Source organism: Astatotilapia calliptera, chromosome 4 (genome assembly GCF_900246225.1).
Source record: "Astatotilapia calliptera chromosome 4, fAstCal1.2, whole genome shotgun sequence".
Lineage (NCBI taxonomy): Eukaryota > Metazoa > Chordata > Actinopteri > Cichliformes > Cichlidae > Astatotilapia > Astatotilapia calliptera.
Window position 1 is genome coordinate 30,506,591 of NC_039305.1, and position 19,999 is coordinate 30,526,589.

At 41.8% G+C, this 19,999-nt stretch overlaps 2 protein-coding genes across 3 annotated transcripts; both read right to left on the minus strand.

Annotated features, from left to right (window-relative positions):
• Nucleotides 1-782: 782 nt before the first annotated feature.
• Nucleotides 783-12,795, minus strand: LOC113021411 (26S proteasome non-ATPase regulatory subunit 11A). Its single transcript, XM_026166057.1, has 13 exons — nt 12,624-12,795; nt 11,812-11,913; nt 9,640-9,836; nt 9,124-9,181; nt 8,722-8,916; nt 8,488-8,632; nt 8,311-8,371; nt 6,671-6,733; nt 6,412-6,537; nt 6,255-6,290; nt 6,084-6,135; nt 3,958-4,101; nt 783-2,046 (listed from the first exon to the last, which is right to left on the minus strand). Exons 1-12 carry the CDS (start codon nt 12,712-12,714, stop codon nt 3,959-3,961), a joined length of 1,269 nt encoding a protein of 422 aa, XP_026021842.1. The 5' UTR covers nt 12,715-12,795; the 3' UTR covers nt 783-2,046; nt 3,958.
• Nucleotides 12,796-13,847: 1,052 nt separating this feature from the next.
• Nucleotides 13,848-16,597, minus strand: rpain (RPA interacting protein). Of its 2 annotated transcripts, none has more exons than XM_026163756.1 (7): nt 16,390-16,597; nt 16,099-16,290; nt 15,784-15,856; nt 15,593-15,704; nt 15,264-15,327; nt 14,096-14,233; nt 13,848-13,983 (listed from the first exon to the last, which is right to left on the minus strand). In XM_026163756.1, the coding sequence occupies exons 1-7, from the start codon at nt 16,459-16,461 to the stop codon at nt 13,954-13,956; spliced, it is 681 nt and encodes a 226-aa protein (XP_026019541.1). In that variant the 5' UTR covers nt 16,462-16,597; the 3' UTR covers nt 13,848-13,953. The 2 variants fall into 2 exon arrangements, with proteins under 2 accessions (XP_026019541.1, XP_026019540.1); XM_026163755.1 differs by having other exon boundaries at nt 14,096-14,236.
• Between the last annotated feature and the right edge of the window lie 3,402 nt (nt 16,598-19,999).

Here is a 19,999-nt window from a genome sequence, read left to right on the forward strand (position 1 = left end):
TTGATCGAATAACACTGAATCTCACCACCAGGCGTCGCTGTTGAGACTACAGGGGTTTTTAATGAAAACGCTTTCACAACCGGCCTGATGTAATAGAACTGTTCTTACCAATAACCGCAGGATTTGTTCACAAGTTTAACACTTTTAACTGTGAAGCTCCCTCTTTTAGGAACACATGTAAACCACATACTTGTTTCTTTTTAGCTAACTATGTTAGCAAGTTAGTCTTTACTTTTAGCTAACTATCGCCTTTAGAATGCATGTTTGCCAACCTGAAACTGTTACTGTATCTATTCGTATGTTTCTTGGTTAACCATTCTTTGCTTTAAAGAAAACATCTTAACCATTTACTGGTTTTCCTTAGTAACAGAAATATACTTGAGCTTGCACCGAGTTTTCTCTAACTGCTCATAAACACATTCAACCTGAATTGAAGCTACTGTAGCCATTTCCATATTCATTGCTATTAATGTATCAGCTACCTTTAGCTAATTATACATTTCTTTATTGGAATTAGTAAAAGCAGATTTTGTAACCACTGCCTTTGATTGTATAGCCTTCTTCACATGCTAGCTTTTACATGGCTCACCCAGAAGATGCTCAGCAGACTCCCCTTATAATTAACTGAACAACTGTGTTCTTATCAATATCATTGGTTGACAGTTAGTTTACTACAGGCAAGTAAACAAGTTAAATGTCATTTTCAACATACTACCAAAGTTGCTGGAACAATAAAGAGTGAATGGGTGATTATTCCCAGTGTTGTAAAAGCACACCGCTTGCAGGTTTGACTTTTTTATTAGCATTTTTCTTTCTCTATGTCATATATGGTAAACCTTTGAGTCCTTGCAAAATTAAGTTCCCAGAAATGTACAGCTTTATTTTCTTCAGCAAAGCCTGCCCTTTTCTGCACAACCGACTCATCATATCTCAGAACACAGAGTTCACCATCAAGTCATATCTTAAGCCTCAAAAGCTCTTCATGTGACTGACCGAGCTCTCAGTGGCAAGGTATACTCTGTTCTTATGGATTATAAAAAAAGGGGAACAGTGTGAATACATCATCAGGCCTGGGATGAACAGAGGCGCTTGGCAATGTTATATACAAACAGGAGGTGGGAGTGCAGAGGGGAGGAAAGAGGAGGGGGTATTGGAGACCCCAGCATGGTGTGATGACTGTTCTCCCCTTTTCCTGTGGCATGGTCCCAAGTGGACAGAAGAGCAATTCCCTGTATGGTCCACAAATCCCAGAATGCCTTGTGAGTGAGCGAATGAGCACACTTAGGGTGAAAACGTTAAAGGGAGAGGGTGGCAAAAGTTGTGGTAAGGAAAGAAGGGCTGTTTGATGTCCTGTGGACAACACGGGGTCCATTTTTCACAACAACAGATAAAATTCAAATGTTCGGTTTCAGGGTTGGCTGGAAAATTAAACAGAGCAGGTAGAATTCAGATCTACCTACCAACCAACCCACCTTCACCCTTTTTTACACTCTGAGAACAGATCAAACATTTGTGTGTGTGTGTGTGCGTGTGTGTCTGTTTATAATACATTTATGTATAAGTGCTGTATATGTATTCTTTACTGGTATTTTACAAGATTCCCTGATGGCCAGCGCAGAGAGAAACAGGAACCAAAATAAAAACTAAACAATAGGGAAAAGGAAAAGAGGCTCATCCAATTTTACATACAGTAAAAATCAGTGGTGGGAGAAAAGAAGAAAGGCGCAGTGCCTGGATTTGTCCATAGGGAGGAGCACTTTGTGTCTGATCAACCCCAATTAGATTGGAAGGAAGAGACAGTGACAGGAGGGGCGGGAGAGCAGAGGGCTGAGGGAGGACCAGGAGGAGCGGGCAGTCCACCCTGTCAGTTTGCTGTTCTGTTGGGTCATCTTCAGTGGGGCAGCTGGTTGTTTTGCTTGCTGGGTTGTTGAGTGTTTTGTGATCTCCTCATCCTTCTCCCCTCGTCCCTCCCGGGTTGAAGTGAAGCAATCGACAAAGGTCAGACTGGCCCACGTCACTCCAGACAGGAGGACAGATGGTGTCACTCTGAGAAGAACCATAAAGACAAACAAGACAGAAAAAATGATCAACAGACACCAGGATGAGGTTAGTTTATGTTTGCCTTACAGGCAGCAGGACACACCACACTCGGGACCAGGCTAGCTGCTTCTGATTTACAGAGCAGACAGAAACCGCTCTTCTTTTTTCTGTGCTACGTGCTGAACATTGGATTGGGCACGTCGGGTGATGGAGGGATCAGACAGCTACCTACAAGGATTGAGGACGGACACACACTTTTTAACCTGTCACCTACATACTATTGTGCCAATGATAAAGTCATTTATAAAACCTCTGGACCTGTTACAGCAGGAGTTGTGCTCAACCTGTCACACACGTGACCCAGTACACAAAAACTCAGCTAAAGATACAGAACCAGAATCCTGGCTGCACAAACACACACAAAAAAACACAATCAAGAACAAGCAGACCTTCAAATATTTTGTAATCTTAACTTCATTGTGTGCAAAAAATCTCTCAAAAATATGTCTGAAAATATCATTTGAACAGCTTCTGATGAATAAACTGCAAATAAACAAAGCACGTTTGTAACCCAGGTCCTTGTTCAGCAAACCTGTACGCCATGAGGAGGAAACCCTGGCTCAGCGCAGCCACACCACCGTGTACCTTCTTCATATATCTCCCTCCAGGAATTTGCTGACATTTGTTATTCTTTATGAGTGCAAGGATCATTATTCTTCATACTGAGACAGTGATTTTTATTCTCTCTGTGATAAATTAAAAAACTGCAGTGAAAAAGTAGCCGGTAATACACACGAGGAATCAACACAACAATAGTTGTAGTCTGCATCGCTGTGTGTTTTCACAATGAGGCAAAACTTTATTTATATAGCACCAAATCACAACAACAGTAGTCTCAAGGTGCTTGAGGTAGAGATTTTCTGCTGAAGCATAAATCTGCAGTTAGTGACACTGGTGACTTTTGCTTTTTCAGCAGTTTTTAATGACAAGTTTAAAAATTTACAATCGTTCTATAAGTGTGTATTTACGTGTTTGTATTATTACTGAACTACAATAACTCAAAGAATGGACTATTTTGACATCGTCGTGTACAAAGTGTTTTGAAATGCATAAATGAAACCTGGTTTTTTGTTCATTTTAGGAAACATAAAAAAAGGAAATCATCAAAAAATATTTGACTTTAGCCGTGTTTTCTCCTGCTGCGTCGCATATCAGTCTGTATTGACTGAAAAACCCGCAAAACATTAATTAATTATTCAATCAATTTTCATCAGCTACCAGAATAATTGATGAAATCATTAAATCCTGGAGAACTATTCACTCAAACGATTCCCAATCTTACCTGTCAAAACACATTTTAAAACCTTTAAATCTCATCTCGTCGTCCATCAGTCCAAAACTCCAAAGAGGCTCAGTTTACAGCGATGAGATGGAGGTGAAGCAGTAAACACTCACACTAAACCGCTAACTACAGGACCTTCAACTCGCTGTGAGTCAATAATGATCATGCTGAAGGCAAACACCACACCCAGACTCACAGTTGGCAGGTGAATACGAGTTATGTGACAGAAAGAGACGGCAGCGGCATCTAACTGAACCCCTGGTTCTGATCTTTAATTCAGTAACAAACAGGCTGACGGAGGTTTTCTATACCTTACAGTAAACAGGTCAGAGTCACCACAAATAAGCTCCGAGGTTTCATTTTTACAGGATTGGTCTTGGCCTCCTTTAAATCTGCAGAGCCAGACACACATTTTACTGATTCATGGATTCCAAATATTTAGAAATTAAAATAAAATTCATACTTTGGAGAGTAACTCACTTTATTGTGTAGTTACTTCATCACTGCTCAAGACTGCTGGAATGAAGTAAAAGCATCTTTCTACAGTGCATGTGAATGATCTCAATCAGACTCACCTTATGTAAGCTTCTTGGCTTTGTTGTAGAGAGAGTCCACCACTTTGCTCATGTTCTGAATGGTCTCTAGTGCCGCCTCGTACGTCTTATCCACCACCGGCTCATCAAACACAATCAGGACGCCTTCACCTTGGTCCAAAATACCTGTGGAGTAGGAAGGAGTGAAAGCAGGAAAGAGCCACAAAACATCATTATTTAAAAAGGAAAACACTCGTACACAGTGATGTATAGAAGACCTGCATCAGGACTGGGACTGTGAGTGAACGTTATAAACCATACTGCACAATTAAATTCTATTTTTAAAAAAGACCTTTGATCAGGGACAATTAATGTTTGAACATAAATAGACAGCCGTCAGCTGATCGGAATATTTGCGGGCTTCTTGTTAAACTTTCGTAAAACTGCTTTAGTTGTTATATATATGCAAACAAGCAAACATATGCAAAGGTCAACAGTTATTGAGCTACTCTACCTGTAGCTTAAAATATTGTCCCAAGGACTTTGCTTAAGCAAAGAAAACTTAGTGTATCAGATATCCACTTTATATACCTCGCTCAAGAATCAAAGAACACTTGTAGCATCAAGTCAGTTAAACTTGTGGGACATTGATGTGAAGTAGCAGAGTTTCAGCTGATTAACAGCAACAATGAGACAACGTTCAAAACAGGACTGGTTTTACAGCTGGAAGACATTTTATCCTTTCTCATCTTTCACTAGTTTTGCATTTGGCTAAGGTGACCGTCACCACTGGTAGCATGAGGCGATACCTGAACCCTGCACGGGTAGTCCAACTACTCCAGGATGGTAAATGGTAAATGGACTGGTTCTTATATAGCGCTTTTCTTCTCTTCTGAGCACTCAAAGCGCTTTACACAACTTGTGCATTCACCCATTCACACAAGCACATTGTTCTAAGTAGCATTCACCCTCCGATGGATGCGTCGGAGAGAAATTTGGGGTTACTACCTTGCCCAAGGATATTTGGCATGCAGACTAGGGGAAGCCAGGAATCGAACCACCAACCTTCCGATCAGTAGATGACCTGCTCTACTGCCTGAGCTACAGCCACCTCATTGTCAGAAGGTTTGCTGTGTCTCCCAGGACAGTCTCAAGAACATGAGACTGTGGAGGCTGCAGGACACAGACAGTTACTCTGGGAGAGCTGGACAGGGACGTAGAAGATCCTCAACACATCAGCAGGATCAATACCTGCTCCTTTGTGCAAGCAGGAACAGGATGAGCACTGCCAGAGCTTCAAAGTGAACTCCAGCAGCCACAGGTGTGAATTTGTTTGACCAAACAATCAGAAACAGACTTTGTCAGGGTGACCTGAGGGCCCGATATCCTCTAGTTTTCCCTGTGCTCACTGCCCGACACCCTGGACTCCGACTTGCATTTGCTGTAGAACAGCAGAATTGGAAGGTCTGACAATAGCAATCTGTACAGGTGAGAGCAGGTTTACCCTGAACACCTGTGACAGGCGTTAAAGGGTCTGGAGTAGCCATGGAGACGTATCCCGTCTGTAACATCGTTCAGCATGACCAGTTTGGTGGGTCAGTGATGGTCTGGGGAGGCATATCCATGGAGGGACACACATAGTTCTACAGACACCCCGACTGCTGTTAGGCAATAGGATAGAATCCTTGGACCCAGTGTAAGACCCTACTCCCATGCTGGTCCTTGGTTATTGTTGGTGCACGAAAATGCCCAGCCTTATATGGTGAGAGGATGCAGGAAGTTCCTGACAGATAAAGGAATTGATACCACTGACTGGCCTCCATCCTGGCCTGACTTAAATCCAACAGAACACCTCTGGGACATTATGTTCTGGTTACATCTCAGACTGTCCAGGAGCTCAGTGATGCCCTGGTCCAGATCTGGGAGGAGATTCTGCTGGACACCATCCATCATCTACAGTACCATTCTGAGCTACTATTGTGGCATTTTGGCAAAATGGACAAGCCCACTCCATCATTTATTACTTGTGTCTTTGAATTCAGCCCTGTGTAGGTTGATCGTTTTTATTTCCATCAAACCATGTGGCATCCTTTCATTCCTAAGACATTACACCACCCATATCATGTACACAACCCAAGTATTCATTGACAAAAAACGCTCACACGTACCATGAAACTTCGAATCCAAGATCATTTGTGATAATTTCCTCTCCACGTCTCCCTGCAAGACAGACACAGCATGAGTGCAGCGATCACAATATAAACCTTTTCGAAATACTTAAAGCAGGCAACTGGTGCATAATGAAAATGAAATACTAACCAGCAAGAGCAAAACCTTACCTTAGAGAGTTTGATGAGGGAGGAAATGTGTGCTATCTGTCAGAGAAGAGAATACGAGTGCTTATAAACACTAAGCAGTAATCAGCGCACTACACAGGTAGCTGTTATTCTATATGAGCCATGTTCATATCTGTCAGAAGTGACTGGAGAGGATTACCTGGACCCTGGAGAATGGCTCGATGACCCTGATGAGGTTCTGCTCCAGCAGGTTATCATACAGCTTGGTCAGGTGGGTGCTGATGATGGGATCATCCCGCAGCTCTGCTTTGTACTCTGTTAGTGCCTGGGGAGGGGAAGTAGAGGGCAAATGACAGGAGGGGGTTCAAATATTATTACAACTGAAAATGTAACCCACACAAACCAGTCTACTAACCACAATGTCAAGGAAAAAGTCATCAAACTCTACATACACTCACCTTTTCAAAGTCTGCCAGCGACCGGTTCTTGCTGGCTTGTGCCACACATTTCAGCGAGTCTGTCTGTGGGAGAGAAAGAGAGGGATGGATAACAGTAGAGTCAACATGACCGAACAGCTTTTACTGACAGATACTGGACACAAAACAACCAAGTGTTCACAAATATACAGTAAATCCTGCAGAAAGCCGTCCATTTGGGGTAAAATGGTTACTGTTGCCACGGCCGCCCATTCTCACACAGCATATTATGCAGCTCATGGTGCAAAGTGAAGATCACGTCTCTGCAACTCTACTGGAGGGATGGAACGTCATGCTTCCAAAACACATTCCCTCATTTGCTGTTGTGCAAACGCATCGGTCCAAAACCTCCAACAGGTGTTCAGCTGGGGTGAGATTAAGCAGCAACATGTGGATGCTACAAATACCAGGCTTATTTACATGTGTTTGTGCTACAACCACAAACACGGTTAACTGGGTCACTTCTGGCTCCAAAAGAAAGTAATTCAAAAGCAGACTTAAGCAATGCTAGCCCATCACTAAGGTCGTGTCCAAATTCATGAGGCCTCCTGAGGCCGCATTTGTAGACCGATTACGTCACAGCGACGCGCCGAAGGCTGTCCAAATTCGTAGACTCCTCCGAATGCAGCCGACAAATGCGTCCTCCTTTTCCCCGAATTTGAAGGATGGGTCGGATGTGTCCTTCGTGGCCTACCATATCCCAGAATTCATAGCGCGGCCCAGCCAAACTCCAGTTTCCAACAATGGCGGCCGCTACTAAGTTTTAAAATTACTCATACTAATCTTTCTGGGTCACAAAATAAACTTTTAACATATTTTCAGGCGAGAAAGTAGTTGTGTAAACATCAAATATCTGCTCGGTTTATCAAGATATCCCATATTTGCAAAAGTGCTTCGACGTTTTCAGAGGCGTCTGCTACCCACCAGCTCGACAGCTAGCCGGGAGCTCGAGGGTTACTGATGCGGCCGAGAACGGCACAACTCCCGGCACATCATTTTCAGATCATCGCGGACTTTCGCTGCTCGGGTTAAACGTAATATATAAGTCACTTAGACAACCTAAAAATGTTATTGTTGGGCTTTTTTCAGTGTTTTGTTTGTTTGTGAGTAAATCGGTTTGGCTGAGATTAAAGTTATTAGATTAGATTAAATAAAACTTTATTAATCCCCCAGGTGGGTTCCTCCTTGGTTTTTACACAGCTGACTAAACGTCAAACAGAAAACTGATTAAACAGAAGTATGAGACAGTCGAGAATTTACTCCAGTGTACCGTTATATTTTAGACAGCAAGGAGCAGGCGGCGGAGTTTATTAAACTCCACCAAGACAGCGGGGACGCTAATCAGAAGGCTAGACCGTCCAATTTCACGGCCGTTTACTTCCGGCCTACCCAACCTTCTGAGGACCCGGCCCATGTAGACCGCGAAGGCCGGGTCCTCAGGAGGATGCAGCCCATGAATTTGGACACGACCTTAGTCCATCTTTATCTGGATTACAGGACCATGCACAGAGAAATCCAAAGCTCCACATCCTTTTTGAAGTCTGGCTAGGATAGAAATAACAGTTCCAGGCAAAGTCTATTGTATTTTAAGTAAAATAAAAAGTTGAAACAAAGAGTGATACCTGTCTGCCGGCATACCGCAGAGCTAGCTTGCCGCTAATGAGGGCCTGGACATCTTCTGGCCTGAGGCAGAGAAGCAGATATGTCAGACACAGCATGGCGACCCCTTTGGAAACAGAGTTTTGTATTTCCAGTAGCTGTATTAACCTCTAAAGGCCCCAGTGATGTAGAGCACTTACGCATTGAGCATGATTTTGCAGAGCAGCATGTATTTGAGGGCTGTGATGGCTCGGGGGCTGTCGATGGAGTCGTAGCCCTCGAAGGCCTCGTAGAAGTAGGAGTAAGCCGTCTTCCAGTCTTTCTCCTCCGCTGCATGAATGATCCCTGGAAACACGTGAGCACATACAAATGTCAAGCTGGCAATGCTGCACAGACGCGCATTTTGATTTGTTTCTTGCTTTTACGAAGGGTACCTGACTGCATGTCTAAAGCTGCTTGTAGTTTGGGCGGGCAGTAGATGGCGTTGGCGGTTGTCCTAGCAGACGTGAGGGCTGCGCGGGCCTTGGGCAGGTTACTGAGGGCGTGGTATGTCTTACTCTCCAGCAGCTGAACCTCCACTAGCAGGGCCTTATCATCCATCTTCTTGAGCTCCTGCAGCAACTGGGAGCCTGGAGAAAGAAGACATGCAGTAGAGTCAGATCTCAGCGTGAGATTCTTCTTCAGACAGGCGGAAAACCTGGAGTCCTTAAATAAGGACTAAAACTGTTTTAAAAAATAGTTTTATAGAACACTAATATGTTTTCTGCAAGTTGTACACACAAGGTTTGTCTTGTCAGGCAAATTAAAAACTGAAATGTGAGGAGATTTTCACCCACCAAGCTGCAGAGCCTCCTGGTAGCACTTTGTGTCGAAGTACAGTGAGATGAGTCGAGCCTGAGGAGAGAGGAGAGGTTATTTCTCCCCCTGAATGTAAACCTGAAAAACTGTTAATTTCTGCTGATAAGAACATCCTGGGATATGTAAAGGGTGATGAGCTGGGTTCCTTTGCTGCTCACAATCCAGATTATTGAGATTTAGTTTGTAGCTCTGCTATATGTTATTATTAGGTTCCCATGGGTAAAAAAATAAAGTGCTGTACAAATTAAGTTATTATTATTACTCTCTGGGTGTCTTCCAATCCTGATCCTGGTCTTCTTCCTGTTAAAAGGGAGTTTTTCCTTCTCACTTTTTCTTTCCCACAAGAAAAGACTAGACTATAATAAAAAAGGGAACTAAACACATCCGCCTGTTCACAGAGCGTTACTGCTCGCCCAAATAAACGTGAAAGGTAAAGACCCGGCCACTGAACAAAGTGATCAGTGCAGTTGAGGCATAACGGCAGCACATCTCACCTCTAGCGCCTGTCTGAGGAAGGTCCTCTTCTCAGCCTTGGCCCACTCTATGCATTCAAGGCAGAGCTCTACCTCCTGACCCGTGGCAGCCTCCATGTCCAGGAACAGGTCCAGCAGGGAGCGGACCAGCCGGGCTGCCTTGGCCTTGGAGATGGAGTTGAGGAAGGGCCGGACATATTTTAGCAGCCCCCCGAGCTCTGAGAAGAGGATAAATAGAAAAAAATTATTTATCTGGGCAAATAAAAACAAACTGCAATTTCAGAAAAAGGCAACTTCAAACTGTTTTCTCAGTAATGGAGGAAAAAGCTAAGTCTGTTACTTTTAGATTTCAATAAAGCCACATGTCTTATGATTCATCTGTAAGTCACAAACCTCAATGTTTTCTGTCTTTGGACTCAACCGACAACTTAAAAGAATGGCCTGTGTCATTCACTGCTGCCAATAAAAATACAAACTCGATCCTTTAAAGTCCTCAGCAGTTGTCAGCATTCAGGTCTTTCAGGTCATTCAACATCGGACACCTACACCCAGGCGACCCAGCAAAGGTTGATCAGACCCCAGCCTGCATCCCAGCAGCAGCCACCCATGGATCAGTCCTCTTTATCCACAGCCACCTTGTGGCCTTCTCTGTGGCTTCACCTACAGACCAGAAGGCGCTCTTCCTAGCCACTCCTGTTAGGCCCAGTTGGTTTAGGACTTTGCAGAGTGAGCACCCTGCAAAGCCTCTGCAGCCCACCTCTCTACTAGCTCCTGGCACGTTTCCTTTCATTTGCCTCTTCCATATGTTCTTCCCTGGATCAGTCATGGCAGATTTCATGGCAAAAATCAGTCACCTTATGTTGACCTCATTGTGAAAACGTCATGGAGTTAATGACAGATGTGAAGGAGATTTTAGGTTCTCCTCAAAGGCTTTAGACAAAGAAAGCCTCACAGGGGACAGTGAATTTTGATGTTGTGGGTCTGAAGTGTTCAAACTACTTTGTCCCAATGTCGAACTACAAAAAGCATAGTTTCAATGCCTATATTATCATAGTCGGTGTTTTATTCTGGTTACACAAACAAGGAAACTCAAACATACCACTTCATTAGCAGTCAAATCAAACAGCTGTATTAAGAAATGCTGCTCACGTAATCTCTTTTCTGCTACCATTAGCCACATGAACTTTTTTCTTATAAAGGCTTTATCTCAGCAGTCAGTTAATTAATGATCACCCTAAAACATGGCAAAAATTTCACTTTTATCGTTTCAAATGAAGTTTCTTTCAGTTGCTGCGTCCACAGCAGCTGGATCTACATCCTTGACGTGATTTTCTTCCCACTTCCTGACACAACCCTCGCAGGTATTTATAACTCCTCCTGGTCTCGAACCCAGGACCTGTCATGTGTTAGATGAATGCAAACATTTACACTACAGAGCCCACCACCATCATATTTAATACAATACCAAACAATTTCATAGCAAGCTGATTTCACGAAGGTTCAGAATTCAGCTGTGGGTGTTCAAGACACAGGCCTGTCAGTATACTAGGAAGTGACAGAACTCATTGACATGATCGTCTTCGTCACTTATATATTATACTTCTGCATCAGATCTACATCACAGCTTACATTAAAATTCGAACCCAATTGTTTCCCGCAGAAGCCTAAATCAAGCTTCAGTAGTGTTGCCTATTTGCTTCCCTGAACAGCGAGTTTTATTAAACCTAGCTGTGACCTGTGTGACACCATTATGTCCAGAGATCTGGCATCTGCCCATGTCAGCCGGGAAGCCTGTAAACATGTTGGTCATTCCAGTCCTGCTCACACTGAGAGGGCAAAAATATAATTTTTCATCCAGTCTCTTTGCCTTTCAGTGGTCCAGTGAATCCATAACTAAAGGGGGTAATGAAGGAAGCAATGAAACACCTTTCCTAACTTCTGGTTCACTTCATTCACTCACTTATGAACCTTTCTTAGCAAACCTGATGATTCAACCAAACCCCTAGACCAGAACAAACTCCTAGGACACACAACAATCGTACTTGATCAGGTTTTTCAGGAGTTTGCTCAAAGACGCCCAAACAAGAGTTGGTTAAAGTTGGTTTCCTATTGGTCTAGCTGCTCAACATTCACAACGTATGTAAACAAATCATAAACAGTGTGTTAAAAATCAGGACACTGCGTTGTGTTTACCTGCGGCCTGTCCCGTCTTCGCCAGCAGCCCCCCCAGCTCCAGGATGCTCTGTTCTTTGACACGCACCGCCTCCTCGTCGCTGTCCTGGATGTCCCGCTTCACTACAACACACATAATGATGATGTCATCTGATCCGTGTTAACGTGAATCACCGCGATATACAAACAGTGAAAATGCAGATGTCCCATTACCACTCCGTCTCTTAACGCTACAAGATATAGCTATCATGAGCGGAATGAGGTGGGTGGCGAGCAGCCAAGAGGCTCCAGAAGCTGCGAAATACCGGAGCTGTCACAGTGAAACAATAAACGGCATTGGCGACTAAACCGCTAAGCCTTTACAAACGACAGAAAGAATCACAACCCCGCACTGACATGCGTTATGATTAAGACGGTGATATTAGGCAACAAACTCATTTTCACTTAAGTTTCTTTGTCGGCCTGTCATCTGACTAGACAAGGGATAGCTGCTAACAACGCTGGCTGCTAGCTAACATTAACTAGCCAGCTGTCACCCAAGTCACTGTCAAATGAATGAGCGGGATAGCTAACATTAGCTTGTCTAATAAGCTAGCCGGTATATTGCTAGCCGGCTAGCCCGCTGCTGCTGACTCACTGTGCAAAGCAGTCGGCAAAAAGACACGGGCAGCACTGAGCTAGCTAGCTCGCGTTAGCTTAGCCGCTACCTAGCGAGCAAAGAGCAAGCCTGGCTAACTGAGCTGCTCCAGGACTGATGGAGCAAAGTAAAAGGCTCTGTATCTACTCGTGAAATAACTTTCTCTCTAGCGCCACGTTTTGCGGAATATATTTACCTATTGAATGTAAGATATCAATAGAGGCATTCCGGTCTGTTCCAAGAAGAGACTGTGCTCTCTGAAACTCAGCCACTGCCGCGGCTGCCATCTTTCCTCTGCCTGCCTCCGCTCCACTTGGCTGGTGGTTTTCCGGTCAGGTCGTTCACAGGGTTGGAACAATGTCTCCCTCTACAGGTCGCGCCCAGTACTACGCTGGGAAACGGCGCTTGGAAAAGTTTCACGGCATATTAAGCTCTAACAGCAATGCACAGCATTAACTGTCTCATTTGTTAATTATGTTTTAACAATTTTTAACATACATGTTTCCTCCAGTCATTAATGCAGAGCGTTAATGACTGGGGCTGCAGAGCCTCAACGAGGCCATTTCTGTGACAAGTTTTTATAAAAATGCTGAGGAATGGGTTTTTACGCAGCAAGGGAAAGACTGTATATTAAAGATGGACACATATTCTAGTTTTCAAACCAATGCGACGGGGCTTTAAACCCCTTTCTCTTGTGCAATAAACACATCACGTGTTACAGTAGTGTCCTCAATAAACACTTTGCTGATGGGCTCAATTTTCAGTTTTAACTCATACTGAACACAGCATGGTTTATATGTTCTAAATGATGGTACCGTGCAGTGCACTCATTTACACAAAAAACTACACCACTCAGGTTTTACAAAGGGACTTTCCAAACCAGGGAGTTAGCAGAATGTAGCTACATCCTTTACATACAGTAAAGGTGCAAATATTAACTTTTTCCCCTTAAAGACAACATTTAACTGCTTCCACTTTACCCTTAACGGTGAGTTTTGCCATCTGAGTATATCAATAAAGACGTGATTTGACCATTAGAATCGTTTCTGGGTTTTTCCAGTGGTAGCTGTATATGCAGAGACCAGTTTGACTAACTTCTGATTTAAAACCAGTCATTTTGTTCTACAAGCATGAAAGAAAAAAAAAAAAGTAAAACTCAAGCACGATTATTGTTTAGAAAACCAACACTGTTTCTGTTTTGCTCCTAGTTTTTGGTGAAGTTTAGCAGTGACAGCTTTGCCATTTATGATATGCTGTGTAAACTCAGACAAGCGTAATAATGTTAAACTGTCTAAATTGTATATATTGTGTATATTTTTTGTTTTATTCTTGATTTTATTTTCATCATGACTGAGATAAAGTGAGAAAATCAGAGCTCGACTCTACCGAGCTAAAAAAGTAAAGAAAAGAAACGTCATCATCCGTTTAATATACAAAATTGCCTTTATTTAATAAAATATACAAAGAGCACAAAAAACTCAAAATCAAATCTCACGAGTGGAGTCACTCATGACAGCCGTCTGCGTTCACAGGACGATGGATAGGTAGTCACAAACCTAAAGTGAGAGTAAACGAGAACATCTGGATGTTTTAGACCGACAGCACCTCAAACTCTGAGACGTTAATGACACTTGACGTGCGAGCTGTGTGGCTGAACGGGCACCATACCTTGCAGCTTATCATGAGGTTGGGAGAGCCTTCTATGTTAGGAGCTACAGAGAACACCGGGTTGTGGAGACAGTCTTCCATGTGCTCCGACACCCTGGACTCCAGAAGATGCTGCAGGACATCAGGAGTGATGCTCTGCTTCTAAGGACAATGCAGACATTTCATCATGTTTCCACTTTCTCTCCTCTTCCTTTACCTTCACAGGCTTTCAGCATATTTTAGCCACGTACACTATTTTTATTTTATTCAAATCAAGACAGTCCGTGCAGTCATTCTAATAAGAAAGTTTTCAAATAAAACATCTGGTCCTCAGCAGGTTTGCCAAGTCTCTAAAAAGAACACAGTAGCTCAGCTTAGGTCTGGAAGGCTGCATATGAAGGAACTACAAGGAAAACCAAAAGAACAAATTCCTTTTAATACTACAAGTGGAGATGTTTGGCCATAACAGCTGTGAAGCACAGTGGAGGAGGGGTCATGATTTGGGCGCCTTGCAGTAACAGAGTCACACATCTGAAGAGTCAAATGTGAGGACATTAGTCCAACAGTTACAGCTGGGCTGAAACTAGATCATGCAACAGGACAATGATCCAAGAACAGCAACAACAACAGAAGGGCTCAGAAGAAGAAAAAATACTGAAATGTTGTGGTAGAAACTTAAGAGCAAAATTCTGGTGGTAATACAGGAAATGATGGCTTCAGGTTATTGCAGCTAAAGGTGCTTTTGCAAGGTTCTGTAGTTGTATTTAGATCATTTTAAAAGCTTAGTTTTTATAATGGCCTGTTCTTTTTCATGCAACCATAATTGTTGTGGTTAGGATGAACAGGCTAGGGAATACACTGTGAAGGAATGTCCTCACTAAGGCAATCGAGCTGACACAGCACTGTGTGCCCGTACACACAGAGAGGAGCAGGTTGTCACTTTTGGGGCATTTTAGCCTAAATCTAAACTCGGGACAGACGGCTGCTGGGACAGGGGAAGAACACACAGGCCTACGAAACTGTGTCAAATTATTAAGGAGGAGAACAAAGACTGAATTTATGATGCAAACTGACAGAAATAAGGCTATCATGGACAATAACAGAGTGCCAACCAGCTATGATTTCTAAAGTTAGTGAAGCCTTCATAATGAGTTGTTTTTTTTAATAGATTAGAGTTCAGCAGACAAACCTTAGTGTTGATATAAACTCCACAGGGGCAGGAGATAAAGAAGCTGTTGAGGTTCAAGTTGTTCCTGTAAGATTAAGAAGCAAGCTCAGGTTGACTGACAGGATCGCATGCCAAAAATTCTGAATTTCATGTCAGTGTTTCATGACACACTCGGTGTGAAATGGCCTTCAGATTCTATTTGTGACAAAGAAGAAAGTGTGCGTGCGACCGCTCTGACAGAAAACATTTTAAGGCAAGTCGACCGCTTTAAATCCCAGTTAGAAATCGCGAAATGAGAAACAACCAATTGTTGCTGTCACGTGTTTAAAGCGATTGATTTCCAAACTCACGTGTGACATATGGGGCAAATAATACACATCTCATCCATTCCTTCCACGACAGATGATATGTACTGCTGCTCAAACAGCTGGTTCTTCTCGTACTCTTCAATAATGGACATCTCTGCAGCACAGAGAAACACAGAGGCTCAGAATCAACAGGATCACACAGGCTGGATCTCCACTGAAAATACCCGTGTTACCTTCAGACATGAGCTCCTGCTGGATTTCCTCAAGCACCGCCAGTTCATCGTACTCCCTCATTACACCCAACATCTGTAAAGAAAAGTGTCAGACCAGTTCTCCTTCAGATTACACCAACTAAGCTCTCGTCTGCTCTCAGTGATTGTAATCAAGCCTTTACATGCAGCACAGTGTGAACGCCAAAGCAGTTTTCACATTATAAAGATTTTTATCTAAATTAACAGCTAAAAATGACCAAATAATGAGAGACAAACGAAATCCAAACACAGAAGACATTCCTAATAAGAAATGAGGATATGCTGGGAGAGACAGACCTCTGCCATGCCCGCAGGTCCCCACAGTGAGGGCAGTCTCTGGTCCTCGGACTGCAGCGCGCTCCACTCCTCCTCCATCACCTCCTGGACGATGATGGAGGCCCCGGAGCTGCTACACTGCTGGCTCTCCCCCATTTGCCGGTATTTCTCCAGCAGCCTGGCCCGACTGTTTTTTAGCCTGTCTACACAGCGCTTAAAAGCACAAGAAAATATCGCACTGCAGCGTTAGAGTCATAGCCTGAAAAAGTTAGCAACACGCTAGCTAACTAGCTCTCCGACACCTTGCAATACCTTGCGATATGTTTCTTTCCATGGCGGAGTCGTTCCTTTATAAAGTGAGCGGTGCCTGTGCAGAGCGTCCATCAACCGTCTGTGGAGGATGTCCGTTTACAATTGCTCTTTGAAACAACCGGCTAAAGTTGGAGAAGACTTCAAAATCAAAACATTCCGGCTTTACGCCCCGCCACCCGGAAGTTGACGTGTACTGGACCGGATTGCATGATGGGTTATGTCGTTTTTGACTGAAAAATACTAAAACAATAGATAAATAAATAATAAAATAAATAAAATAAAAGTCCTGTCAGCTTTAAAGAATTGAAATAATATGGGTAATGAATAATTGGATTCCCCACATTACTCATATCAGAGGCAAAATATCGAAGTCTCTATAAGGTCAAGGATCTCATAAATCAAACATCATTATATACTCTCTATTGTTCTATTATACATGACATACTGTGTGGAAGTGTGGGGAAACACGTATAAGACACACACTTATCCAATATACATTCTGCAAAAAAGAGCAATAAGGATAATAAATAAAGCTACTTCAAGGGAACCATCAAATCCACTTTTTATCAAATTAAATATTCTCAAATTTAAAGTGCAAACAATGTATAAAGCAGCAAATAAATCTTTTCCCCACAACATTCAGAACTTGTTCCAAATAAGACCAAATACTCATGACCTGAGAGGAATCCTTGTGTTCAGCAGGCCAGTAGTAAGGACAAATGTAAAATATCAGAGCATTACAGTCAGAGGAGTTAGTGTGTGGAACACCTTTACAGATGAAATCAAGACAAGTACATCAATACAAAAATTCACATGATTGTTCAAAAATAATAAATTGCATGAATATATGAAATCTTCCTCTCAGTGACTGAGTTGTCTCATTGTGTCCTCATTTTTTTGTTTTATATAGATCAAGGCCTGAGTAACCCAACCTTAAGTGTTCATTAAGGTGTTTGTCACATAGATATAAAACAAGCTCAGAGATTAAGCGGGTGTTATAGACAGGGTGATTCGTTTATGTAAAAATGTAGTTTGTTGTTGTTCTGGTTTACGTGCTGAAAATGGTTTTTATTTGTGTATGTTCAATGTGTTAGACTTGTACATAGTTAACCATATATGATCAAATAATGTTGAATCCTGGATATGGATTTGTAAGCAATGAAATTTGAAATAAAGGGGTAGGAACAAGAAAAGTGTAAACTTCATCTACTCCTTTTCGAGCATACGCATTCTGTAGACAAAGATATATTCATGAAAACTTGATGATTTTTAAGTTTTGTTTTTTGTTTTTTTCTGTTGTTATTTCAATTATATTTGCATGTTCGAAATAAATTATATCTATATCTATTATATCTATAGATTAGACACGAGTGTATTAAAATTTATGAAAGTCAAACTGATTTTACTTCATGGACCACGCAAATCCCACTTTAATCTTCTATCAGCATAAAGAGGTTTAATTGCATATTTAAGCCCTGAGATACATTAAAATAATAAGAAGTATAATTTCTACAGAGCATCTCAATGTTTCTACATGATAAAGAAACTGTACGGAAATAAACGTGTCAAATTTTAGAAAAACTTCTGGAAGGTGTAGCTCAGTGACTCGCCTCTAAAATTGAATGGGGGGGGTTTAAGTCACTGTGAAAAAGTGAAAAAACAGGAACTTTCCTCTTTCGTGTATTTTTTAAAATCTATTTCCTGATTACTTTGGTGTAACATTAGTAAAAATAAATAAATAAATAAATAAAGCTGTAAAACTTAAACAGTTAAAAGTCCAAAAATGTAATTTTTCCTCCTTCATGTTTTCCAATGCAGCAGGGCCAGAATGGAGCTTTTGCCGGGCCAATTATGGCACCCAGGGCTTATGTTTGACACCCTTGCTTTAAAGATTTCTAAACTGTGTCCAAACCACCATTTATGGGATAGATGTTATGAGAGAAAACACCAAAAAACGAATATAAAGACATGTTTTTACTGTAGTAAGAAACTGACGATATTTCAGAGGTTTTATTGGAGGGGTGCTTTGACCCTTTAAGATACTATACCACAAACAAAATTAATAAATTACACCTGAAATAATAAATAATAATAACAATAATAAGTTAAATATAATATTTCTAATTCAACAAAGCAAAACAATCAAATGTTAAAATTTTTAAAAGCTTTCCTGATCTGTTATACAGTAATGCATATACTATTATATATTGTACATATATTTATTAGTCTTAGATTTAGCCATTCTTAAATTTTGCTTGTTTTATGTTATTGTATTTTTGCACAACTCTGTTGCTTGTGAAGCTCGCACACAAGAATTTCACTCACATGTACTGCACCAGTGTACCTGCACATGTGATGTGACAATAAAAGTGATTTGATTTATTCAGCTGTTGACACACAGTCTTGTGTCATCCTCAGTCTCCTACACTCATTTAAATCCTAAAATAACTTCTGCTCATTGCCAGGTTAACTACGGGGCCACAGGAAAGGAAAAAAGATGTCGCTGGGCCAACTGGGAACCAACCAGGATGCAGAAATGTATCTGGCAACAGTTTGGTAATTTAAAAAAAGTTTTGTTCACTGAACAAACTGTAATTAAAGACAATTGTAAGTTGTAACCTTAGTGGAATAAGCTGAGGGTTATACCACAAGACACAGGACAAAGGAGTTGACACAATGGTGCAAGAGGTGAGCCTGAATACTGCTTTGTTTCGGCATCCTGAATGCATCATGCCACAAAGCATAAGCTCAACAGCAACGCACTGATTGCTGATCAATACTGTATCCCCACTGTGCTTCATTGTACCTTTAAGAATATTGAAAATCATTAAGCATCTGATCCATAAATCTGAATATTGATTTATTTGTCATATATTCATACAGTCACCCATCAGCTGTGCTTTACTGTGTATCTTATTCTTTGCAGGATTTAGATAAAGCTTCCTCTTTAAGAAGCTTTACAAAAGTCCCTCCTCGTGTCCCACTCAGTGGCCTCTGTTGCCCGTGGGTAGAGCTGTATTTGGGAAGAGAGCCATTCAGATAAATCCATTTTCCAGCTCACTGCCTTTTTACGGAGTCTGGATCATGGATGAAAAAGTGTTACTGCTGTTGGAAAACAGCTGTACAGGCTGATTTTACACTGACTTTCATCTGGAGAGAGACTGCGGGAAGCATCGGGTTTTGGTGTCTGCTGCAGAGTGTCAGGGAAGTGGCTGCAAAAGGGTTTGTGATTTTCCTCCTGATCAGTGCTGGTTGTCATTTTTAAATAATGTCATAACTAAGTACATTTTGGAAATATCTGGGTAGTGATTGGCTGAACTGACAAACTGATTATTGTCTCATTATCTTCTTTCAGAGTTACACTAGTTTTCCTTTTTTTTTAAAGCATTTTGCTGTTCACTGACTTCATCAAAATAATGCCTTCTTTGATTAATTGTGCTGACAGACCCTTAAACCTAATTTCACTGAAGTCACTGTTTATTTTCATAATAGTTTCCAATTTTAGATATCGTTTAATGCTACTTAAGTGTTAAATGACATTTTAGGTGAACACTCTCCTTAGCCAAAAAAGAGCAGCGGCGTCAGATCTGTATGTGTAAGTGCAACGTGT